Raw genomic sequence first — 24,171 nt, 5'->3', positions numbered from 1 at the left:
GTACGACAATAAGAAATATTCCCTGACAAAACAGAGAAAGAAAAGGAAAGCGGAGATGAAGGGTTCAGAGAGCCAGAAAGAAAATGCAGTAGAAACGAAAAGGAGAAGAGAGTGGAAATTTTAAAATAAGCAGTCAAAGGGGCGAACCTCCAAGGAATAAGCAGGTCCGAGGAATAAGGAATAAGCAAGGCCACACGCCCCGTCCTTCCCCAAACCTCACTGGTTTTAAAAGCTGTTAGGCTCGGACCTAACCATCACCTCAGTGGCTCCGGGAATCTCTGGCCTAACTGTAGTTTGGTGGGAAGGGTCTGGATCCAGCGGCCTCAGCTTGCCCTTTCTCTCACACCTCAGGGGTGGGTGGGGATTGTTGGGTGGAACAGAACCCGGGTGCCGAGACCCCTGGGGGCATGTGCCAGTCCAGGACTCTTTGGGCGCTCTGGGCCAGACTTTCCAGCTCGCCGGGCCTGACCTGTCAGGCGGATTATCTTCGAGGGAGATTAATAGGGGAGGCGGGCTGCAATAATAATCGTTTTGTTTGATGTGACAACTCTGATAGGCGTTGATTTACTTACAAACTGATAGGCTTTTAATTGAGCGCCTCCGCCGAGCCAGAGATGAAAGGGAAGCGGCGGTGAAAGGCGGCCCGCCTGCCCTCCGGCCTCAATACTGATTAGCCATCTCGACAGTGAATAGTTCAAGGCATTTTCAAACTTTTTTCCTCAGCCGTCTTCCCTTCCGCCTTCTCTCTTCCACCTCCTCAAATATCTACATGCCTACACCTTTTTTTTTTCAGAGAAAACAAATCATGTCCTTTGTGTGCAAATAAAATCCGCAGGACATCCATGCCTACCACCTCAGAGGGTTGGAGGAATTAGGCCTAGCCTGGAGTAATTAATAACCACACACACACCTACATAACTTGCGCGGCCTTCAGAGATTTGGCCTCCCTTAAGAGGGGCGAGGGATCGGATGATGGTGTTTCCCCAAAGCCAATGGAACGCAGACCCCCTAAGCGCCCCCGTGCGCTCCGATCTGCAGAGCTGAGTTTTGAGCCAAGTAAACGCAGGCGCCCAGCGGCTGGAGCTCTTGGAACACGGCGCATACCCATGAGCGCGTGTAATCATGCTGGAGCAAGAGCCGTTCCAGCTTTCCACCCGACTCGAAGCGCTGGGGCGGCCTCCCCTGAATTGTCCAGTGCACTGAGAAAACTACCGGAATTGGAGAAAAGGGCTCACACTGAGGACGCCCCCGGCCTACACTCCAGCTACCCTTGCTTCAGTCCGCAGCGCCAGTTTTCGATGTCCAGGCCTAAGCCAAGAGAGGCCAAAATGGCAGACAGTCCAAGGACGAGCTTGCTACGCTGGGACCACAGTAGTTGGCCATAGGTGACACCTTCACAGCCACGCAATCGGTGGCACAGTTGGGCACTAACACCCGCAGGCTACAAACGGCTTCAGACACATTGCCCGGCAGAGAGTTTGGAGCGGCCACCCTAGTAAACTGTACTCGGGGACACTTTATCTCCAGGAATTAATCAGGCAGCCGTCACAATTCTGCGTGTGATCTTACCACGGTCTCAGACTTACCTTCCTCAATTGTCGCAGGGGCACCACAAACCTTCCTGAGTGCAGGTGTTAGTAACACACACACACACACACACACACACACACACACAAAACCAGCCCCAAGCACAAACCACCTCTTCTCTCCAAATTAGCATTAATCGAGTTACCAGCTCATTAACTTTGCCAACCTAACGAATCAAGGAATAAAATCAAAACGGAGTGGAAGAATACCTACGAGAAAATTCTAAAACTCATCCCCATTCCAGAAAGTTCTCATTACCCGCATGGAGTGAGAGACAAAAAAAAAAAAATACAGAAGGGAAAAAGAGACTGGGGTGGTGGGAGAGGAATGGGCTACCAAGCCAAAGGGAAGGGAAGTCCCCAACCAGACCCCTGCAAGTACCCGGTTCAGATCAGAGAGAGCATAGTCGGAAACCGGTCTCCAAGCTTGGCCCCCGCCCCTGTGCAGGGCGCAGATCCGCTCCCGGCTCCCAGCGCTCCTAGCCCCACCATTTATCAAAAGGACTTGACAACAAAAGAAGAGCTCTTCGGAAAAGTGGGGTGGGAGGAGGAGAAATTCAAAGTCTCTCAAGTCCGAGGAAGGGGGTGTGTCCTCCGCTCACCACCTTCTACTTCAGCGAGTTTCTGGAGGTGACCCTCGAACTGGCTCCGGACATCACGGAAGTTCAGAGTATTCGCCCAGCCGCACTGGAGTGCATACACACTGTGTACCTAGATCCAGGTACAAGGCGGCACGCACAGCGCCTCCCTCTTCGTTCCAAACAACCGGAGCGACGGCACAAATAGAGGGGAACGCAGCAGTCCCGCTGCGCTTCCCTGGAAGAACCGGTTCCCACAGGCAGCCGCCCCTCCCTCTCCCTCTCCCTGCTCAGGTCAGTCCTGTCTGGACGATCCACTTTATTTGGTCGAGCCACTCCGGGTAATTCCAGGCCTGGCTTCCAGAACTGTCGGGATGGCGCGCGGAGGGTACTGGAGAAGGACCGGGGAGAGGAAAGAGCGAGCCTGAGACCTGTTTGCCTATGCACATGGCCAGGCCTCTTCTCTGGAGTTTTTCATCCCTCGTTACGAACCCGGGTCACAGAATTAAGGAGGGTTACCCCGCCAGTAACTTCCAGGACTCGGGCTACTTTGGTGGTGTGGCTCTTTGGAAAGAAGTTCCTGAGTTGGGAGTAGGGACACTACCGAGGGCGGCAGCCGGACATCCTCAAGTTACACGCCTGGGAGGGATTATCCCAGAGAGGCAAAAATCCTCCCGTGTTAGGCGTCTTTTCCGCCGCTGTTCTTAGATACCAAGCAGTCCCCGAACTCTGCTACCCAAAGCACCCCAAGGTGTCTGTCTCTCCAACACGGGGAGGGAAGGCGCACACTCCAGGCCGGTGCGTCCTGGGTGCACCTGCGCACTTAACTCTCACTATTTCATTTTCCTGACGGTGGGCGCCTCTTCCCCCTACACACACACACACACACACACACACACACACACACACACACACACAGGAGACTGCTCCTCTATCACCCTCCTTTAGTTCCTTCTCCGTCTCTTCCTTCCTCTGTCTCACTCTCGGTCTCGCTTTTTCTCTTCAAGTCTCACCCGCCTTGTAATCAGCAACAAAAGCTGACATAAATCACGGGCAGATTGACAAGAGCTGACAAATAACTGATTGATTGCGGTCGAGGCACATTGACAATTGATGGAGGGGTGGAGATGCCCAGAGAAACGGGGGGTGGGGGGAAGAGAGGGTAGCAAAGGAGAGCAAGAATGGGGGGGCTGAGTGTGAAACAGGGGAAACATGTGACCCCCGCTTCTGCCCCAATCTGCGCGTCCTCGGGTATCACGTGATCAAGAAAGGCGGAGAGCCCAGCGCACGTCGCCTGGACGAGCAGCCACCCCCTCCGTTGCCCTTCTAGCTTCTGGTTTCTCTGCTGCGGAACTTCAGGAAATCCAAGCGGACGGGCACACTTCCTCCGGCATCGGCTTTCCTTTCCAGGGTGGCCGCGCCACGCGAGATCTCAATTACTGAAATTGAAAAGAAATTGGTGTGCGGATACCCACGCATCCCTGGAGTCGACCGTTCAGTTGGTATCCACACTTCCGCCTGTGCTTCTCCTCAACACCCGCCCGAAGTCTGTTGAACATACGCAGCTCCTCCCTCCAAAGGTTTCAGTTTGTTTTCCAGCTGGGAAAACGAAGAACGACGAGGACGAAAAAGAAGGAAGGCGGTAGATGGCAAACGTAGAATAAATGTCCATCTCGTCCGGGTAGCGAAATCGAGGGAGGGGACAAGCCGAGGGGCGGCGAAGTGGGAGCTGCCCATTAAAACCAGCACTGAGAATCCTGGCGGCGGCGGCGACGGCGGCGCGGGACGCGTCACATCCCCTTGACCCTCCAATCACCTCAGGCTCCCATTTGATTGGAAGGCGGCAAAGGCTTTAATCTCCCCCTTGTTGCAGCTGCTTTTGAAGTGAGTTTCCTCGCCAGAGCCCCGACTGGTCAGGCAGCAGCTCACATCGCGGAGCGCAGCGCCGGCTCGGGGACGGGAGAGCGTAGCGCAGGGCGCAGCCCTAGGCAGACACCGCGCACTGCGGGGCACTCCCGCACTCCACCCGGCTCCTCCTGCCCCGCTACAGCTCCCTTGCGGGCCACTCAGGATTATTCGCTTCTGGCTCCAGGCTCCGAGAAGGCACGCGGGGCACCCGCGTCCGCCGAGCCAGCTCCTCATCCAGCCGCTCCTGCACCCTGGGCGAGCGCGCAACCCCGAGCCCGCCCCGTGCGTCCCGGAGCCCTCCCCCCGCTGCTCCCATGCGCGCGGGTGGGTCATGAGCACAGCGCCCTCGCTTTCTGCCCTAAGAAGCAGTAAGCACAGCGGCGGAGGCGGCAGTAGTGGCAGTGCGGACCCTGCCTGGACCAGCGCGCTCTCTGGAAATTGCTCCGGCCACGGCTCAGGCTCGTCCCCGGCCGGCAGCACCAAGCCTTTTGTGCACGCCGTGCCCCCTTCTGATCCCTTGCGACAGGCTAACCGCCTGCCCATCAAGGTGCTGAAGATGCTGACGGCACGGACTGGCCACATTTTGCACCCAGAGTATCTGCAACCCCTGCCTTCCACACCCGTCAGCCCCATCGAGGTAAGGACCTTCTCTCCGGGGCAAGCTGGGACCCCTACCAGGGCTGCCTTCCTGTGGGGTTTCTTTCCCACGGGATCTGGGGCGGGGAGGGGGGGCGTCGGAGTGATTCAGCTCCAGGATGGGAGAAAAGGATAGCGTTTCCTCACCCCTTATTCGGAAAGGGCAACGAGATGGAATGGGATGTAAATTCTAAGGGGCAAAGCCACCCAAACTTGCCCTTCTGGTATTATAGTCCCTATGTACCTAACCCTCCCCCATCGGCCGCTAGGCTGACAAGGGACTGAATACTGTTCCAAAGTCGCCTTCCTCCAGCTCTCCAGAAGCTAGTATATTTACACAGCCTCGGAGGCGCCAACAGCTCAGGCCCTTGTTACTCTTTAGAATCAAGGAGTGTGTGCCGGGAAGGGGATACAGTTCTGGCTCTAAAGAGATGAAAACCAAAACATTTGCGAGAGGTTGTTTCCAAATATAAGTAGTGCTAAAAGAATACGGGAAGGATCCTAGAGTCGTCAGGGGGATCTGGCTTCTTTCCCAAGGACAAGAATCTTAGAGGGTGGATGTGAAGTGGGGTGCCACTTAGAATTGCGCCTCGAAGTTGAGGTGCTTTTTGCGGGTTATTACGGAGGGCATTAGTACCCTAAAGTCGGGATTCTAAAGGGTTTCCCCTTCTTTCTCTGTGTGACCCCCTCACCGTCTGACTCCGCAGCTGGACGCCAAGAAGAGCCCACTGGCGCTGCTGGCACAAACATGTTCGCAGATAGGAAAGCCCGACCCCTCGCCCTCTTCCAAACTCTCTTCGGTCGCCTCCAATGGGGGCGGCACGGGTGGTGCAGGCGGCGGAACTGGGGGCGACAAGGACGCCAAGTCGGGCCCCCTGAAACTGAGCGACATCGGCGTGGAAGACAAGTCGAGTTTCAAGCCTTACTCCAAGCCTGGCTCCGATAAGAAGGAGCCTGGAGGCGGCGGCGGAGGTGGCGGTGGCGGCGGCGGCGGGGGTGTTTCTGCGGAGAAGTCGGGATTCCGGGTACCGAGCGCCACCTGCCAGCCGTTTACGCCCAGGACAGGCAGTCCCAGCTCCAGCACCTCGGCCTGTTCGCCGGGAGGCTTGCTGCCCTCCGCCGGGGGCGGCCCAGAGGGCAAGGACGACAAGAAAGATCCCGAAACTGGCGGCGGTGGCAGCAGCAAGGGCGCCGGGGGCTCCTCGGCGGACGGGGTACCTGCGGGACTGGCACACGGGCGGATTAGCTGCGGCGGCGGAATTAACGTGGATGTGAACCAGCACTCAGACGGGGGTCCAGGGGGCAAGGCTCTAGGCTCGGACTGCGGCGGCTCTTCCGGCTCCACCTCGGGTTCTGGCCCCAGCGCGCCCACCTCATCGTCGGTGTTGGGCTCCGGGTTGGTAGCTCCCGTGTCTCCCTACAAACCGGGCCAGACAGTGTTCCCTCTACCCCCCGCGGGCATGACCTACCCCGGCAGCCTGGCTGGGGCCTATGCTGGCTACCCGCCCCAGTTCCTGCCCCACGGCGTGGCACTTGACCCCACCAAGCCTGGCAGCCTGGTAGGGGCTCAGCTGGCGGCGGCTGCGGCCGGCTCTCTTGGCTGCAGTAAGCCAGCCGGTTCCAGTCCCCTGGCCGGGGCGTCGCCGCCGTCCGTGATGACAGCCAGTTTGTGCCGGGACCCATACTGCCTCAGCTACCACTGCGCCAGCCACCTGGCCGGAGCTGCGGCCGCCAGCGCCTCATGCGCGCACGATCCGGCCGCTGCAGCCGCGGCGCTCAAATCGGGATACCCGTTGGTGTATCCCACGCACCCACTGCACGGTGTGCACTCCTCGCTGACCGCTGCTGCAGCTGCGGGCGCCACACCACCCTCCCTGGCCGGCCACCCCCTCTACCCCTATGGTTTCATGCTCCCTAACGACCCGCTCCCCCACATCTGCAACTGGGTGTCAGCTAATGGGCCGTGCGACAAGCGCTTCGCCACGTCGGAAGAGCTGCTGAGCCACTTGCGGACCCATACGGCCTTTCCTGGGACAGACAAACTGCTGTCTGGCTACCCCAGTTCTTCGTCTCTCGCCAGCGCCGCCGCAGCAGCCATGGCTTGTCATATGCACATCCCCACATCGGGCGCACCAGGCAGCCCGGGGACCCTGGCGCTGCGCAGCCCCCACCATGCACTGGGACTCAGCAGCCGCTACCACCCGTATTCCAAGAGCCCGCTCCCCACGCCTGGTGCCCCAGTGCCGGTACCCGCTGCCACCGGACCCTACTACTCCCCCTACGCCCTCTACGGACAGAGACTGACCACTGCCTCCGCACTGGGGTATCAGTGAGGGTGACCCTGGGGAATTTGGAGGGAGAAAAAGGAGCTGGGGTGAGGGGAGGAGTCGAGGGAGGAGCAGGAGCCGGACGAGGTTCCTGACTCAGGCTGGAGCGGAAGACCCGGGCTATGGAAGCGAAAAGAAAGCCTAAATCTTACCTATCCACCAACAACAGCCAGCGAATGAGCCTGGACGGGAAACCCTTCTCCTCCACCCCTAGCTCCTCCACCCAAACTTTATAAAAGTTGAAAAAAATCGTTTGACTTTTTATAGAAAAAGAAGGAAAAATAATTGAGAAAGTGTTCATCTGAGGACTTCGCCAGTGAACGTTGGTATTTATTTATGTTAGCTCCAAGCGGACCCATGGTTCAAAAGTGCATTATTTAGTTTGAGCTCCGTAGGTTAAAAGGAGGAGGGGGAGAAAATTAAAACTCGAGGGTAAATATGTGGAAAACAAACCCTCCCATCCCTTGTAGAGTATAAATAAAAACAAAACCGCTACAGAAATAGGATCTTCTCTTTAATGTTACTTTTAAATTGCTATGATTGTATCGTGTGTTCTTATTTAATGTCTGATTGAAACTCAAATTTACATGCATGTTTGTTACAAAAAAAGAAAAAGACGAAACAAAATAAGTCACAATTTGTCAACTCTGATTTCAAATTGCAAGTATTTTTAAGGTGTTTACCATCGAAAGAGAATGGGTATTTTTTTGTATGTATTCTGGAAGAAAACAAAAAAAGGAAAAACAATTCTATTCCAAAACCTCATTTGCCTTATTTTGTTCTTTAAAAGGAACACAACTATTTTTAATTTTTAAGTCCACCCGCTGAGACGGGGACAAGGTTTACGTCATGTGCTAAAATAATAGACAATGTATCGCTTTAAAGATTAAAATTCCGTATATTTGATGTATTAAAAGGTTTTACTTCTTATTATCTTTTTAAATTTTTTTTTAACTTTTATTAAAGCGGTTTCGGCCGCTGCGGTTCCCGGGACCTCCTTGCTACCTCCTGCCCAGGATCGTGGCTGAATTTCCTACTGCTTTGTTGGGATTTTCTTGAATAGGCTCAAGCTTTAGAGCGGCTGGCCGGCTAAATGGTTGTTGGCCTTGGGGGAAAATGTTTTTCAAGAGCAAATTCACAGTGTGGAAAGATAGTATCCTTGGCTAATTGCTCATTTCACTTTTATTTAAGTCTCGGAAGCTGGTCTGTGAAAAGTGAAAGCAGGGAAATCGAGGCTTTGGTTTTTGTTAAATTCCTCTTTTAAGGTTTTTTTTTTTTTTGCGGGAGGGGGACATTTGAGTTTCATTTTGTGCAGAAAGCTGAGCAGGCTGAGACTCGCCCTGTGGGGCCAGAGCCCCGGGGATGAGCGACTGCCTGTCCGGTCCCCCTTTTGCATTGCAAGCATATCGGGCCTGGGGCCGGCGCGCTGACTAGCGGGGATAGGGAGGCATTTGCTGGCGGGGAGAGAGCAAGCAGGACCTTCTTGTTTCTCAGCAACAAAGTGAGTTCTGCTTTTTTTTGGACCTAGAAGTAGTTGAATTACCCCAAACCCCTTAACACCCTGCCCACCCCACCCACATTGGCTCCATCCTCCTGCGGGAGTTGGGGCGGGTGGCAGGCCTGCACCGAGGCTGGTTTTCCCTGTCCGGAGTTCTGCAGTGGGTGTAGCAGCCCAATAGGGGTTGCAAGAGTGCGTTCCAGAGCTAGGAACCGGGAAGCCCTTCTAAACTCAGCGATACGAGGGTTTTGGCTGTCCTGTTCAGCCTCACGGGAACTAATCTGTGCTGTTCTGGGGCGTCCACACAGGCAGGATCCCGGTGTGGATCCTCGCGGAGCGCTCCCTTCTCCCCAGCTTGAGCCTCACCACCCGGCAGCCAGAAACGCGGACAGAACAGCATCGGGAATGCCCCGTAACAGCAAGACCAGGAGGCCTTGACTGGCGCTGTAGTTCTTAAGCTGCTGGGAGCACTGAGCCTAGGACACCCTAGGATCCTGGGACCAAAGAGTAGCAGCCCAGAGAGAGCACCCCACAGCACGCGCCCTGCTGGAGTCAGGTCTTCCAGGGTTCCCCGAGTTTCTGGGTTTCCTTGGCACTAGCTCTCTCTGTCGCCTCTGCGGCAGGCACAGAATCTACCCTCTGCTTTAGACCTTGTGTAGAACAGCCCCCCCCCCCCCCGAGGCCTTGGTGTCATTTGTACAGGACTTAGTGGCTTCTGAGATTTTCAGTCCCCCTCCTTAGAACCAGTCTAACAGCTGCGAGACCTTTTCCCGGATGGCACACAGAGCGGACCCGGCCACCTCGCGAAGGCCTCAGAAGCGGACTTTCTGCTTTCCCGAAGGGTACAGCCTGGCGGCTGAGACCCTGGCACCAGCGCTAGGCCGAAGAAGGAGCGATGCGACCCTACCGCCGCTCTGGTTTAGAGGAGAGACGTTAGGCTGGCCTGGGCTTCTCTAGGGTCCTTGAGCACCGCATGGCTCACCATCTCCAGGTGCTTGCACAAACTCCACCAGCACCAGGTTGAGGAGGAGATGAGCCACCAGAGAGCCCACACCCCAAGGCCGGTGGCGTGGAATCTGAAAGCCAGGCTGCTGTCTTTCTCACCAGCACCAGCCACAGGCCGCTGGCACTGGGACCCACAAGTTTCACCCACCATGGCCTTGCGTATTTGGGCAGGAGTCCTTGGGCCACTACGCCTTTCCCGCCTTTCCCGCCAGGACCCTCTCAGACAGGGAAGGCCTAAATATTCGTCAGCCCTGGAATTCAAGCCTGGAACCTTCAGGAAGACAACAACTGGGACGTTCAGGCCTTCATGCCCATTCTTGGCATTTTATTAACCAAAATAAAACCTCTTAAAAACTTTAACGAGACCCTCTTCAGGGAGAAGTTAGGCAGAGGCAACAAAACTCCAGAGCCTCAGGGCTGGGGGTTAAGGGCAGGAAGGACCCACACACACACACACCAGACTTGTAGGATGGAGCCAAATCACTCATCACGGAGTTAGAGGGATGCCGGGTGTCAGTATGTGTTGCAAGTTGGGCCGGATTCTCAAGCCTCCCTGGAGAAACACACGTTCCTCCCCGCTGCGTCCTGGAGCTGTCCCCCTCCTCCCTTCTCTGCCCTCTCCGCAGCTGGGGAGAGGGCCCCTGCTCAGTAGTCAGCCGCTGGAGCCTGCACCACGAGCATGTCCACCAGGCGGCGCTCCGGATCCCAATAGCCGGGAAAATACCAAAAACCCAGGCCAGTCTAGGACCCCAAGCCGCCTCGCCTCTCCAGCTTTCAGGGATCCCCTCACTAACACTTCTCACTCCTTTTTTTGCTGCGAACTATTTCCCTGCTCCTCTTCTACACACACACACACACACACACACACACACACACACACACACACACGCAAGCACGCACGCACGCACACACGTACACACTTCCCCATCTCCAAAGGGTTGGTACAGGCCTCCAGGACCCTCCTTTTGAAAAACTCACACCGCCTTCTCCGGGCTTCAGCAGATTCCTCTTACCCAGCTCGCTCTCACTTTGCAAGCCTGGATACAGTAGGGACCCAGAGCCCTTTGGAGAGCCTGTCTGAACGGCCGAAGACAGTTCACAGGAGCATTTATTTATTTATTAATTAATTTTCCCCTGTCTGAGACAAGGTTTCTCCTAACTGTGCTGGAACATGCTTTGTAGACCAGGCTAGCCTCAAACTCACATAGATCGTCCTGCCCCTGCCTCCTGAGTGGTGGGATTAAAGGCATGCACTACCATGACCGGCTTCCACGAAAGCTTCTTGAGGTCCCTCTTGTCTTTGACCTTCATGGAGAAACTGAGGCAAAGTCCAGGAAGCCAACAGGAAGGCCACAGGGCAAAGCCCAGGCTTCCTTCTCTATTCAAATCTATGCGCCCCATGTCATGGATGGTGACTGTAGTGTTACAGACTACAGCCAGCCCGTTTACCTCTTATCCTGTCTAACCTTCCAAACACCGCCAGTGGGGTTCTTAGAATCTTCACCCCATTTTCCAAATGAAACTGAGACCGCACGGGACTCCACCTTGATATCTGAGACCTGCCAGGGAATGAAGTCTAAGCAGGATTCTCACCTTGGTTGCCCCTACAGGAGGAGACTTTAAAACAGGACAAACCTGAAGCCAGAGTTTGATTTATCTTGTATAGGATGGGGTGTGGGGGTAACCTCCGAGTCATGTTAGTTTTTATTGTGGAGAGGTTAGGAGGTACAATGTAATGTACCCCATGAACCCTCATCCAACCTGGGTAGCTGTCACCTTGTGGGCAGTTTTCCTTCCTCTGTACCTTTTCAGTGCTCCTTGCCCCCTGCCCCAGGGGGTGTTTCTGTAAAATGACTTTGGATCCTGGCCTGGCTTGGCAGTAGGAGACACTCTCAAAGTAAGAACAGCTTACAGCCATTTGCTGGAGTTTCATGGCTGAATGGGGCAGGCTCTTAGCTCCACAGTGGCTTACTCTACAGTTAACCTCCTTTTGTCCTCCATGTTCTCATCAGTAAACTGGGGACGCTGATACCAACTTACCAGGGGTTATTAGGAACCTCAAATAAAATAATAAATTTAAGGTCTGGGAACACACAAGGCCCGAGTTTGATTCTCAGCATGGAAAAAAAAGCAACAATACTAGGAAAATGTGAAGGGTCCCAGTTCCTACCTGACCCACTATGACTCTTACTAAAGACTGAGAGCAGCAGCTTCTCACAGATGCCAATAGTCATAGTTCTTCTTCTAATCTGTCCTATTTTATGTTACTTACTGATCCTCACAGTTCAGAGCCGTTGCTTACTAGCTAGACCCCAAACTTCTACTCAGTTGTGCCAATTACACAGTCCTTCCCTGAAATGCCTTCTTTGCTCGGGCTCTCTGCCTATTAAGAGTGGAAGTGGTGTTTGGTTTTGGTTTTGGTTTGTTTGGTTGGTTGGCTGGGTTTGGTATGTGTGTGTTTGTGTGTGTGTGATTTTTCGAGACACAGTTTCTCTGTAGCTTTGGAGCTTGTCCTGGAACTAGCTCTTGTAGACCAGGTTGACCTCGAACTCACAGAGATCCGCCTGCCTCTGCCTCCTGAGTGCTGGGATTAAAGGTGTGCACCACCACCACCAATCAGTGTGAAGTGTCCTCACAGAGTCCTGTATTTGTTGACCTTACTGCCCAGCACCTGGTGCTGTCTACAGAGGATTCGGGAGCTTCTTGGGAGGTGGGACCTGACTGGAGGGGATATGGTACTGCAGACAAGCCTTGAGGTTTGTATCCCACCCCACTCTCTGACTTTCTCTACTTTCTGATTAGCTCAGATATGAGCAGACTCCTTTACCACAATGGAGAAAGCTCTAGCTGCCATGTTTTCCTGCCTTGATGAGCTGTATTCCCTCAAACTGTGAGCCAAAAGGAGCCCTTCCTCCCTCAAGTTGCTTTTGCCAGGAATTTTATCAGAACAACAAGAAAAGTGACTAATACAGCACCCCTCAAAATTTTCTCCATACCACGCTGGGCCTAGTGGTCACGTCTTTAACCTCTACACATGGGAGGCAGAGGCAGGTGGATCTCTGTGAGTTAAAGGCCAGCCTGGTCTACATAGTGAGTTCCAGGTCATCAGGGCCACACAGTGAGTCTATCTTAAAAAAGAAAAAAAAGAAAAAGAAAGGAAAGAAAAGAAGAAGAAAGAAGAAAATCCTCCCAATACTCACCTTCAGGTTTCCCCCACCCCCCCCGCTTCCCTTTCATTTTGCATTCCTCCGCACCTAACATAAAGGCGAGGGGGGAAGTTCACAGGCCACTGGGCCACGGAAAAGGATGCCAGCTTGGATGGGTATTTGTGTCTTCACAGTTGGGTGGTCAGAAATAAGACATATATAATGGTGACATTCTTCTCCAAAAGTGACCCAGGGCTGTGTGTTCACAGGTGAATGGCACACTGCCCCAAACACTGGAAGAATGGCATTCATAATTGTCCACACTCTCGTTTATCCACAGCCCTGTTACCTTCTCCGTTTCACATGTGAGGAGCAGAAGGCAAACAAAGGTGTGTGTGTAACCCAGCAGTGGAAGCTGGGCCTTCACTGAACCCCCTTTTTCATGCTAACTCAACACTCCAACTTTTGACCGCTGGCCAAATTGTTACCACCCTACCTTCTGAAAGCTCCCTGGGTACCCATTATATTTCATGGTCTCCCCCTGTTTCCTGTAGCTCCTGCCTGTTCACTGTCAAACACTTTTTTCTTTTTTTGTAATAGTATTATTATATATATAATAATTTTGAAATTATATATATTATATTTGAAATTAAATTATACTTACATCATACCCCACCTACTATTTCCCTCCTCCAATTTTTCCCATGTACCCTTTGCTCTCCGTGGCTACTTTTTATTTAGTTTTCTCTCTCTCTCTCTCTCTCTCTCTCTCTCTCTCTCTCTCTCTCTCTCTCTCTCTCTATCTCTCTCTCTCTCTCTCTCTCTCTCTCACACACACACACACACACACACACACACACACACTCATCCACTCTCAGCATTTCTTAGCTGCCTGAAGTTCTTTGTCTAGAGTTGAGACCTTAGGAGCTTTCTCCATCCCTGTCAGCATGTCTGTTAGAATCCTTGTTCGGATTTTGTTTCAGAAGCGATATTGATAGGACTTCATGGGTCTCATCATTTCTCTGACATTTTTAGGAAACACGATCTCACTGCATTCTCCCTGGTCCTCTGGCTCTTACGTTCTTTCTGCCCCCCCCCCATTTAATTGTTTTTATTGAGCTATATATTTTTCTCTGCTCCCCTCCCTCCCCCTCCCCTTCTACCCTCTCTCATGATCTTCACACTCCCAATTTACTCAGGAGATCTTGTCTTTTTCTACTTCCCATGCAGATTAGATCCATGTATATTTCTCTTAGGGTCCTCTTCGTTGTCTAGGTTCTCTGAGATTGTGAATTGTAGGCTAGTTTTTCTTTGTTTTATGTCTAAACCCCACATATGAGTGGGGACATATTATATTTGTCTTTCTAGGTCTGGGTTACCTCACTCAATATGATGTTTTCTAGCTCCATCCATTTGCCCCAAATTTCAAGGTGTCATTATTTTTTCTGTTGTGTAGTACTCCATTGTGTAAATGTACCACATTATCTTCATCCATTCATAGGTCGAGGGGCATTTAGGTTGTTTCCAGGTTTTGGCTATGTCTGTCCCCTTTTCTACTCTGATTCCTGAGCCTTAGTGCAGGAATTGTGTGGTAGATGTATTAACTGGTCCCGAGCACCACATGGTCACTTGTTTCTGCATTTTGATTGACTGTGGTTTTCTGTAGCTGTCTCCATCTGTTGCAAAGAGACTCTTCCTTGATGAGAGATGAGGACCTTGCTTTTCTGTAGGTATAAGAACAAATATTTATAATGCAGTTAGTGGCGATGCTGGTCTAGTAAAGTGGTGGTTATTGTTTCTTCTCCATGATCCATGACCTCACTGACCTCTTGTCTTTGGCTTGGTTTCCTTCTTGTTGAGCGGGCCTTTGGTCCTACTAGAGAATTGCTGGCTACTGCCAATGTATGTATTGTATATAATGTATACCATTATTGGGATGGGATGATGGGATCCATAATGGTATATCATGCCATGCTGGTCATTGTTTTAGTTCATAGGCATCATAGATGGGTAGGCCGAATGGTTGCTTCCCTCCACTGGAAGCTTGATGAGGAACCTCCTTCGGCCAATGGCCTTTAAGAGGCTGGACCAGGTTGGGGTGTGACTTAGCTACCAAAAAGGCATGGTCACACCCAACTCACTCTCTTCTTCCCACCCTCCACACCTTGATGTTAGACCCCCATTCCCATTCTGTGAGTTTTCCTTTTTAATAAAGAAAAACCTTAGAATACTTTATTTGGAGTTAGCTTGGGACTATTTGACTCATGTTCAGCATCAGAAGCTTGCATGGTGCCTTCTGGTGCCAGGGAGGCTCTCAGGTCAGAACCAGGTGGGATCCTCTGGGTCCTGTGTCTGAAACATCTATATCTTCTACGTACTCTTTCGTAAGACAGGTCTTACGTACCTAGACCGCCCTTGAACACCTATGTAGGCAAGGGTGATACTGAATTCTGGTCCTCCATCCCCCATTCAAGCAATCCTGGGATTACACTACCATATCTGGTTTACACAGTATCGGATATCCAACCCAAAGGATAGATACTAGACATGAACTACCAACTGAATTATATCCTCAGCCATTCTTTATATCGTCTGCCAAGGACAAAGGCTGAGTCAGTGGGGAAAGCTACATCTCCTCAGCTAGCATACGTCACAGAACATAATGGAGACATACATGTTAGAGGAATGAAGGGAGAAAGGAGAAAACAGAGAGGAAAAAACAGGGCTATGCAAGAGTGCCTCCTACGTAGGCATGAGGACCTGAGTTCGGAGCTCCAGGTTCCGTGAGAGACTCCATTCCAAGGGAATAAGGCAGAAGAGTGGTAGACCAGTACACCAACACCCTTCTTTGTGCACACGTCGGCATATGTGCACTATGCATGTATAACATGTACACACTTTTCAATTTTATAAAGAGAAATATGCAATGAATTGGTCCTCTTAGGGGGAAATTTGTTTCCAAAGGATTTGAGGGACACAAAGGAGCATAGCCATGAGAACCTGGAAGGTTTGGACTCTCAACCAGGCCCAGTGATGTTCACTACGTTAGTTCGGAACTTTACTTCTGAAAGTAACAACAACAACAAAAAAAAAAACCCTACATGGTGGTATAAAGAAGACAAATTTCCTCTCAGAATGTGAGTGGACAGTTCAGGCCATAAGGCAGAGCAGCCAGCCCTGCCTACAACTCTAGCACTTGGACGGCAGAGACGGGATCCTGGAGTGAACTGGTTAGTCAGTCTGGCAGAATTGGGGAGCTCTAGGTTCAACTGAGAGACCCTGCTTCAATGCAGACAACAGAGGAGGAAGGTTTTCTGACATCAAACTTGGTGTTCCACATGCACAAGCGTGCATCACACGCACACACACACATACACACACACACACGGAAAAAGGAAAGAAAAACACTTTGAAGACTCATTCATTGTGCCCTATACTTCACACACAACAGATCTTATTATTGCGAGACAGCCCAAATGTAAGGACCTGAGTTCAAGAAACCACGTATTAACCCCAGCGCTCCTGCAGTCTGGGAGGATCCCCAGTAGCTCACGGGCCAGCTAGCCTCCAACACCAGCAGTGAATTGAAGACCTTGTTTCAAACAAGTTGTTTCAAGCAAGAAGTAAATCCAAGGTTGTCCTCTGACCTGGAAACACCTGCCATGGCACACCTGCACCCACCCTCATACACGTATACACACACCACACAACAACAACACACATACATAGAGAGAGAAAGAATACATTCCTATATAATCCCAGCTACTCACCTGGCTAAGGTGGGGCAAGTCATGAATTCACTACCAACTTGGGCAAAATACAAATTTTTATATAAACAGCTTAAAATATAAATTTAAGGGGATAAGAGGAAAATTCTGTGGTGGAGAGCTTTTCCAGTATTTTTGAGGACCTAGAGCTGATCATCAGTCTCGCAAAAATAAATAAATAAAACTGAAAAGCTGGATTGTAAAAGGCCTTGCCTCCTTCCTCCATGGTCTTGATAAGAGCCTAAAACACAGCCTCCCGCTCAACATAGAAGCCCACCGAGACTCCTCTTCGGACTGACTCTGGAATCAGACACAGCTCAGAAGCTAAATGGCAGCACTGACCATAGCAGCAGGAGGCGAGTTGTTTTAATCACCCAACAGTGAACCATGGAACACACCTCACCTCTTCAGGGTGACGCAAGGGGAGGACCACTTGGGGAAGAGCCGCACAGGCTGGGGAGCAAGCAGGGAGAGGCACCATGGGTCCCTTGGGAGGGGACAGTGGAAAGGAGACCTTACTGGAACCACTCTCCACCTTTTGAGGTCAAGAGGGGGGGCGGGTGCTGGGCTCTCAGCTGCTGCCTCTGGTGCCCCTGACATTGTTGGTTCCTGTGCTCTCCAATCCCTTCCTCTCTCGCAGAATCTCCTGGGCAGTTCCTGTGGGGTGGGAACTTTGCACTTCTCCATGCCAGAAGCTCTAGAGTCTTTGAGAGGGTTAGTGTAGTTTGAACACCTACAGCCATGTCTAAAGAACCTCAGATGTACCATGGCCCCCTTTTCTAGAAAGGAGGGCATATGTACATGAATAATCCCAGTTAATTTCTGGGTCTGCAGATTTAAAATTCTGGAGTAGGGACTCTGTGGTACAACTCTTAGTATGTTCATGGGTTTAATCCCTGACGCTGCAAAAAACTAAAATAAAATAAAATAACCAAATAGATGCATAGTCTCAGTGTTGAAGAAAATCCAATATTACAACAGCAAAACCTAGACAACCCCCCCCCCGAGGAATTCTAGGTTTTCCTATCTAAACTATTACCATGTGAACATTTCAAATCTTCTGTGTGATTAACAGTAATAAGTAATGTTTAGGTCAACACACAGGCCAGGATTCACCATTACCTGACCCTCAGAACTGCCATTAGCCCCACTTTTCAGATGAGAAGACTGAGGCCTAATGAGGTGAAATGACCCATTCAAGGTCACAAAGCCAAGAGAAGGCGGAGGCCACTGCTTCTGTTCTTTGCTGTGCAGCCTATCAGCCTTGGCGTCTCCATAGGCGGAGGCCACACCCTAAGCTTTGCCCCCAAGCATGGAGGTCAGCCCTGTGCAGTGGTGCGCCAGAAGCACAAATTTGGGCACATCTTTCCCCATGCCTCACTCGGTCCTGTTATATCGGTGGTTTGGTCAGGCTAGGAGTGTTTATACTAAGACAAGTGGCAAAGCGCTATGACACAAAACGGAAGCTTTTGTTTCCCAGAGAAGCAATTTTCTAGATATTTGCCATCTTGCCCCAGGGCCGTGGGAGCAGAAGTCACCTCCCTGCTAGTAAGGAAGACACAAGTTCGCTGCCAGGAACTCGATGAGTGGCCATTTGGGGAGTGTGTAGCCTTCTCTAAGCCCACTGTGGTACCCGTCTCCTACAGCCCCGACCCTGTTCCAGATTCTCTACAACAGACAGGCTGCCCACTGCAGGGTGATGCTGCAGCCCAGCTCATGTGGGAAGCCCGCAGCTTAGCCTGCGCTGTGCCCCTGGACTTGGGCTATTGATAGACTGCCCAGCTCCAGCTTAACCTAGCCCCTCTCTCCCTTCCAGCTTACTCTTCTGCACCTTCTGGATGCATCCAGCAATTGCTTAGGGGAGGTGGAGAAAGGGGCGGTGTGATAGTCCACTGCTCTGACTTTGTGCTTCTTACCCCCCCCCCCAGCAAGGATTCCAGTGGCCAGGCCTAGAATGCAGCCGGCCCTAGGGTCTTCCTACTGCAGTCTCTGGGAAGAAATGAGATGATAATGATTATTGCCATTTAATAAATATTTTCTTCACAGTAAGCATGATATTAAATGCTTTCAACATATTATCTTTACGATTCTCACAGCTATCTAGAAGATATATGCATTGTATTAAGAGGGAAATGTAGGCACAGAGAGGTTAAGTAACATGCCTGAAGTCACACAGCTAATAAACATTAGGGCTAAGATGAAAGATAACTGAGCCTTACCCCACAGCTCTTTCTATAAGGTCTGTTATAGGGGCTGGAGAGATGGCTCAGTGGTTAATAGCATGGGCTGCTCTTCCAGAGAACCTAGGTTCTATTCCCAGCACTCACATGGCAGCTCACAGTTGTCTGTAACTCTAGGATCCAATACCCTCATATAGACATATGTGTAGACAAAACACCAATGCACATAAAATAAAAACAAATGATTATTCTTAAGAAATGAAAAATTCTATTCTTCTAATCACAGGCTCTATGCTCAGAGCCTACATTATGTCAAAAGATGTTGCTCCAGATGCAGGAAGTGTGAGAAGGGTACCTCCCTGAGGATGCCCCACAAGGCAAAAAAGAAAGGCCACTTGCTTGCCTGTGGGAAGGCTAGAGCCTTGCAGAGTGCTGAGTCTCCAGTCCTGGACAGTGAGTGTCCACTGGAAATCCTGTGTTGAGCACCTGCTGTATACACAGCCTTGTCTTTGGCATGGAAGCAGTGGAAAAGGACCAAGCCATGGTCTCCATCCTCAAATAACTCACCGCCCAGTGCTGTGGTCTCAGAGACAGTTATTGCCTTAGCCAGGCTGTGACAAGGAATATGACAAGTTTATCCCAGCAGGAAGGTGCGGAAGTCATCAGAAAGGTGGCAGCTTCAGTGATGAACAGGCGTTTGATGGGTCGGAAGTTGGGATAAGGGAACCAGAGGAGAAAGGACCAGTGATATCTAAGCCAAGGAGGCAGGACAAATGGTGTCTCGATCTTTGACGGACACTCAGGAGCTATCAACAGTCGAGCAGAGGACTGACAAAATGGGATCAAATATCTAGAGGCAGGAATTTGGAGTTCCAGAGGCTCAGAGAGATGTGAGCTGGTCACAGTCCAAAACCACAGAGCAGGCAAGGAAAGGATGGTTCTGGAAGAATGAAGGAAGTCCGAAGGACTGTGCTGGGAGACGGACGGCAGCTGGAGAGGAAGCGAAGGCCAAGCTGCCTTGGGAATCGAGAGACCCCAGACACAGCTACCCACATCAGTCCAGTTTCTCCCTCAGGTGATGGTATGTGGAGCTGAAGTTATGTGTGGGTGTGAACTGCCAGTCTGGGTGCTGAGAACTAAGCCAAGGTCCTCTGCAAAAGCTGTAAGCTTTGCAACTGCTGGGGCATTTCTCCAGCCCTGATAGTGATCTTTTGAGACAGGGTCTCACTCTGTAGCCTAGGCTGGTCTAGAACCCATGCATAGCTCAAGCTGGCCTTAAACTCATTGAAATCCTCCTGCCTTGACTTCTTGGGTTGAGATTCCTTCCAGACGTGAGCCCCTATGCCTGGTTTGGAGGTGTTGAGTTCTGATGCCTGCGTGGGGTCAAACTTGGAGATGTACACCTGAAAGCTCCATCAGGGAAGAGAGAGCTGAAGCTGCATGAGGGTCATCTGTCCCCAGAGATAGAAGAAAGCTAAACTAGACTGTTAGGCAGGAGGACCTCACAGCTTGTACTCTAACCTGCAGGCACCACCCACGCATCCCAGAGCACACGCACCTCACCCCGGTCATCACACTGTGAAGACAGCCAGCAAACATGTCGGGGTGGCCAGCTTCCTGCCCCTATCAAGGCCCCATTTACTGCCAGACTGAAGCAAAAAAAAAAGGTCCCAGCACTTCCTTTCCTGCTTTGGGGCCACTCCCCGCCCCAACCTGCCCCCACCCACCACCAGACTCTGAGTAGAGCTGATGGAGAGCCAAGCCTTCCCTATCACACCACAGCCCAATTGGAGATTAAAGATCAAAATAAATGCTAGTGTTCTAAAGTCGTCAAACCTGAGGGTCTATACTTGTGACAAGAGATAACGGACGGGGACCAGAATCTCTTTTCTCACTCCAGAAAACACGCCAACCCACAGAGAAGAGATACCCTGGGCTGACCCCACCCACTGTAGACCCCCGCCTGCCTTCATCCCCGCTCACCCTCTCCCCAGCAGCCCTATCAAACTGTTGCTGAACTCCTAGCTCCCCGCTCCACCTCGCTTCTTAGACTTACCCTGGGGTAGTATCTCATGGCCCCCACTAATCTCCACCCCCCCCAGGAGCCAAGAGAGCCAGTCAGGAGACAGGGGTTGGAATTCTGGGACCAAAGACTTCAAGGTCTTTATGCTCCCAGAAGCACAACTGACTTTCATTCAAGATACTACCTGAGGTCCAAATGTCAGATCTAGAGAGTCTGAGCGATGGCAGCCCAGAGGACCCGAAGTGGGAGGGGAGGTGGGGGCATCGCGGGCAATGGAGATAAAAGTGCTGAGACTCGAGTTTTCTCTAACTTAGAGAATACACCCCTCAGCAGGAGCTATGGGGTGCTATGCAGGGTTATGTAGCCAAAGCATTACCAGGGTGCTAGGATATGGGGGCGGCCCTGTGGGCATTGAGTAGGAGGAAAAGTATCAAAGAAAACTGTGTTCTGGAATCCGTGGGTCTTTGTGTGAGTGTGGCAATAGTGTATGTGTCTGGGCATGGAGCGTGACTGCAGTGAACGGGTGTGCTGCTTGCCTTGGGACAGACCCAAGTAACACTGTGTGTGCATGCGGAGGGGCGGGGGTGGTGCACGCGAGTGCATGCGTGCATGCATGTCTCCGTGTGTGTGATTATTTCCGGGTTACAATATGTCTTTACTATCATCGGGAGAGGGTAGAAAGTCTAAGATGCAGGGACCGTGTCTTGGGAGCACACACCATGTTCCCGAACCCCACATCTCAGAAGGCCTGAACAGAGGCCTCTTTGGACAGAGCCTGGAGAGGAAACAGAGGAGTCCTAAGCCGCAGCCTTCCATCATAGCTCTGAGGCGCCCCCTCCTGGAAACTGGAGGGTCTCCCAAGCCCACTGAAGGCTAGTTCAGAGCTAGAGGTGCAAGGGAGACTGCCCGTCAAACAGCTAACGTTCGGATTGGCTGGTAGATCAATTAAGCAGCCAATAGACTGAAGATGGGGCTGCCACCTCCGAGATCTTTATCCCCAGCAACACTAAGCCCAAGGGGGGCACAAAGAACATGTTCAGGAAGGGCTGATGGATGAGCAGAGGGCTAGAGAGATACAGGGTGATTAAGTAGCTGAGTGCCTAGCCAAAAATCCAGGCTCGTGGGTGGCTGCTCAGTTAGTGACCGAAGAGTCAAGTAAGTGACGAGAGGTTGGGAAACTGAGTGACTGAGATTGCCTGGGAAGGTGTGTGACAAGGAGGTGCCCAGAATTGAGGAAGTACCGTGATCTGTGCTGCCGAGACAGTGATCATCTGCATGGATCCAGTGGCTGACCTCTGTTCTGAAAGGACAGCGATAGAGTCTGGGTTCAGACTGCGTGGTGCACACATTTGAACGCCAGCCCTCAAGCTCAGAAGTAGACCTCCTTTGCGATGACACTCCCTCTTCTGCAGGGGTTTCAAGGGTCGCGGTTACTTGCTATGACCCCGACCTGTCTTTGGGAGATGCTGAGCTCAGTGAAGAATTGCTTCACAAGTGTCCCCTCTTCCTAGAGGACCCGCATCGAAGATGCTGCCTTGCAGCCTCCTGGATTCTGTTGAGGCTTTCCAGGGAGAGCTGGTTCCAGTGCTCTGATACTAATGAACAGAGCCCATTCTGGGCCACAGGCTCAGTCCCAGATCCAGAAGCTGGCAGCCTGAGGATTTGTCCTTCTCTTGAGCCAGCAGTCAGGTCTACAGCAGCATTGTCTGCATCAGACAGGTACTGTGTACAGCTAGGGCTTACTTCCTGCATTCTAATTCCAGCTCTGGGACCTTGACCACTCAGCCCCCGAGCCTCGGTTTTCCCCATCCATAATCTAAGATGATAACAATGGTCCCAACCTTGTGGAGTAAGAGGTGCCAGCAGGTGCCAGGAGCTCAATGCCCTGTGTGTGTTCTAAACATGTGAACAGTCGCTTGAACTCCATGGTTCCTAAGCTGCAGCTTGGAACGGGACACAAGGCCCTGCCTTCCACCTCACAAGCCTCCTTCCTATCCCTACACAGACTAGATGATGACCACCACCTGGTGGTTCTGAGACTGGGGGACGTAAAGTGTTGGCCTTGTGCCAGGCGCTGCTGCAGTCCCCATCACCTCCCACCCACAGGTCCCCAGAGTGATGGCCTACACTCACCTCTCTTGCCCCGCATGCAGGGCCAAGTACCTCAGCACATCACCTGGTACATCGTGCCTGCGGACAGCTCCTTACAGAGAACAAAGGATCATGGGCCAACAGTGACATTTGTCTCCGTGTTCTTCCCGGCTCCTTGAGTGTCACTCTTTTGCCTGTTTATGATGACCGTCCCTTGCAACAAAACCACTTCACTGTCTAAATAATAAGGCAATTTGTTACAGCGAATTACTTAAGGATTTCCTTCATCTCAGGGAAAAAGGTCCACCCAGATCTCTGCCCCATCTTGATCTCACGTTCCCAAAGATTCTCCCAATGTATTCTGGATCACAGATTCGTGGGGAGCCACGCATGGTCCATGCTGGGCAGAACTGCTCAAATCCATCCCGGCTACGTGAAGCAGTGATTTATTGTGACATGGAGTGTGGGACATTTCCCCAGCTTTTGTGATTGTGGTAATGAAGCCGTAAACCAAATAGCATGAAATGAGGCAAGGCCTTACAATTTAATCAGCTCGTAAACAGATCTACTGCATCAAGCAAATGACATTATTATCCATCCGAAGTAAATCATGCTAATCTCGGGAGATAAAATCAACATCGTTAATGGTCACATGTCATATTCATCAACACTAAACCATCCCCTTTGACAGATTAATCCTAACTACAGCTCCCAGGATGTATGGTAATAGGGCTTGTAGCATGCATTTCGCTCCGCGCCGGGCTAACCAGCACTCTTAGGCTGCTATTACAAATAATTTTTTTATTGATTTACATATTTTAAAATGCATTTAAGGTGAGGCACCATTAAAAACCCTGTCACCCACCCATATTTCTTCCCTGCATTCCAAGACTTTATTAATAGGAGCGGGAAGACAAACATAGTAAGCCTTATAAATACTTTGTATAGGGCACTGTTATGGGCAATTAAGACGGGTACTGGGGTGTGGGAGAGGCACAGGGACAGGTAAGAAACAGGAGGAAGCATAGGAAATGGGGACCCTTTTGTGGTTTGGGTGTTGAGGGGAATATCCTCCTTCTGTTTCCTGCCAAGAAAAGCGGGATAAATGGGCCCCCAAATCCGGCCCCAGGGTCTTCTCTCTCCCCCACGTCTTCACATCCTGCCTCCACCATGTCATTGCAGTCCATGGTATGTGTGTCTTAAGACGTCAGTCTGTGTAGCGTGGCTCCTGACTTCAGATGGCAAACGTATTTATTTATCATGAGGCTGACCTAGGACGAATGCTCCCTGGGAAGTGTCCACTATTCAAAATGTCACTTCCCCTCCACAGACCGTGCGTTACAGTGACAGCCATACTTTCAGAGGCCTCTGAGTGGTCAGGATGGATGAGGGCTGCCATGCAGGCACGGTGCCTGGGCAGAAACAG

At 51.5% G+C, this 24,171-nt stretch overlaps 1 protein-coding gene across 1 annotated transcript; it reads left to right on the top strand.

Annotated features, from left to right (window-relative positions):
• Positions 1–3,471: 3,471 nt before the first annotated feature.
• Znf503 (zinc finger protein 503) lies at positions 3,472–7,800 on the top strand. Its single transcript, XM_075949022.1, has 2 exons — positions 3,472–4,709; positions 5,416–7,800. The coding sequence occupies exons 1-2, from the start codon at positions 4,404–4,406 to the stop codon at positions 7,039–7,041; spliced, it is 1,932 nt and encodes a 643-aa protein (XP_075805137.1). The 5' UTR covers positions 3,472–4,403; the 3' UTR covers positions 7,042–7,800.
• The last annotated feature ends 16,371 nt before the right edge of the window (positions 7,801–24,171 follow it).

The sequence above is a fragment of the Microtus pennsylvanicus genome, chromosome 15 (assembly GCF_037038515.1).
Source record: "Microtus pennsylvanicus isolate mMicPen1 chromosome 15, mMicPen1.hap1, whole genome shotgun sequence".
NCBI classification, from domain to species: domain Eukaryota; kingdom Metazoa; phylum Chordata; class Mammalia; order Rodentia; family Cricetidae; genus Microtus; species Microtus pennsylvanicus.
The sequence above is the reverse complement of the archived record's forward strand: the minus strand, read 5'-3'. Positions and strand labels throughout refer to the sequence as shown.

What these genes read in the sequence shown, in the direction of transcription:
- Znf503 (XM_075949022.1), top strand. Translation starts at nt 4,404, where the DNA reads ATGAGCACAGCGCCCTCGCTTTCTGCCCTAAGAAGCAGTAAGCACAGC. An exon ending in CACCCGTCAGCCCCATCGAG is followed by an intron (nt 4,710 to 5,415) that starts GTAAGGACCTTC and finishes CTGACTCCGCAG; the next exon opens with CTGGACGCCAAGAAGAGCCC.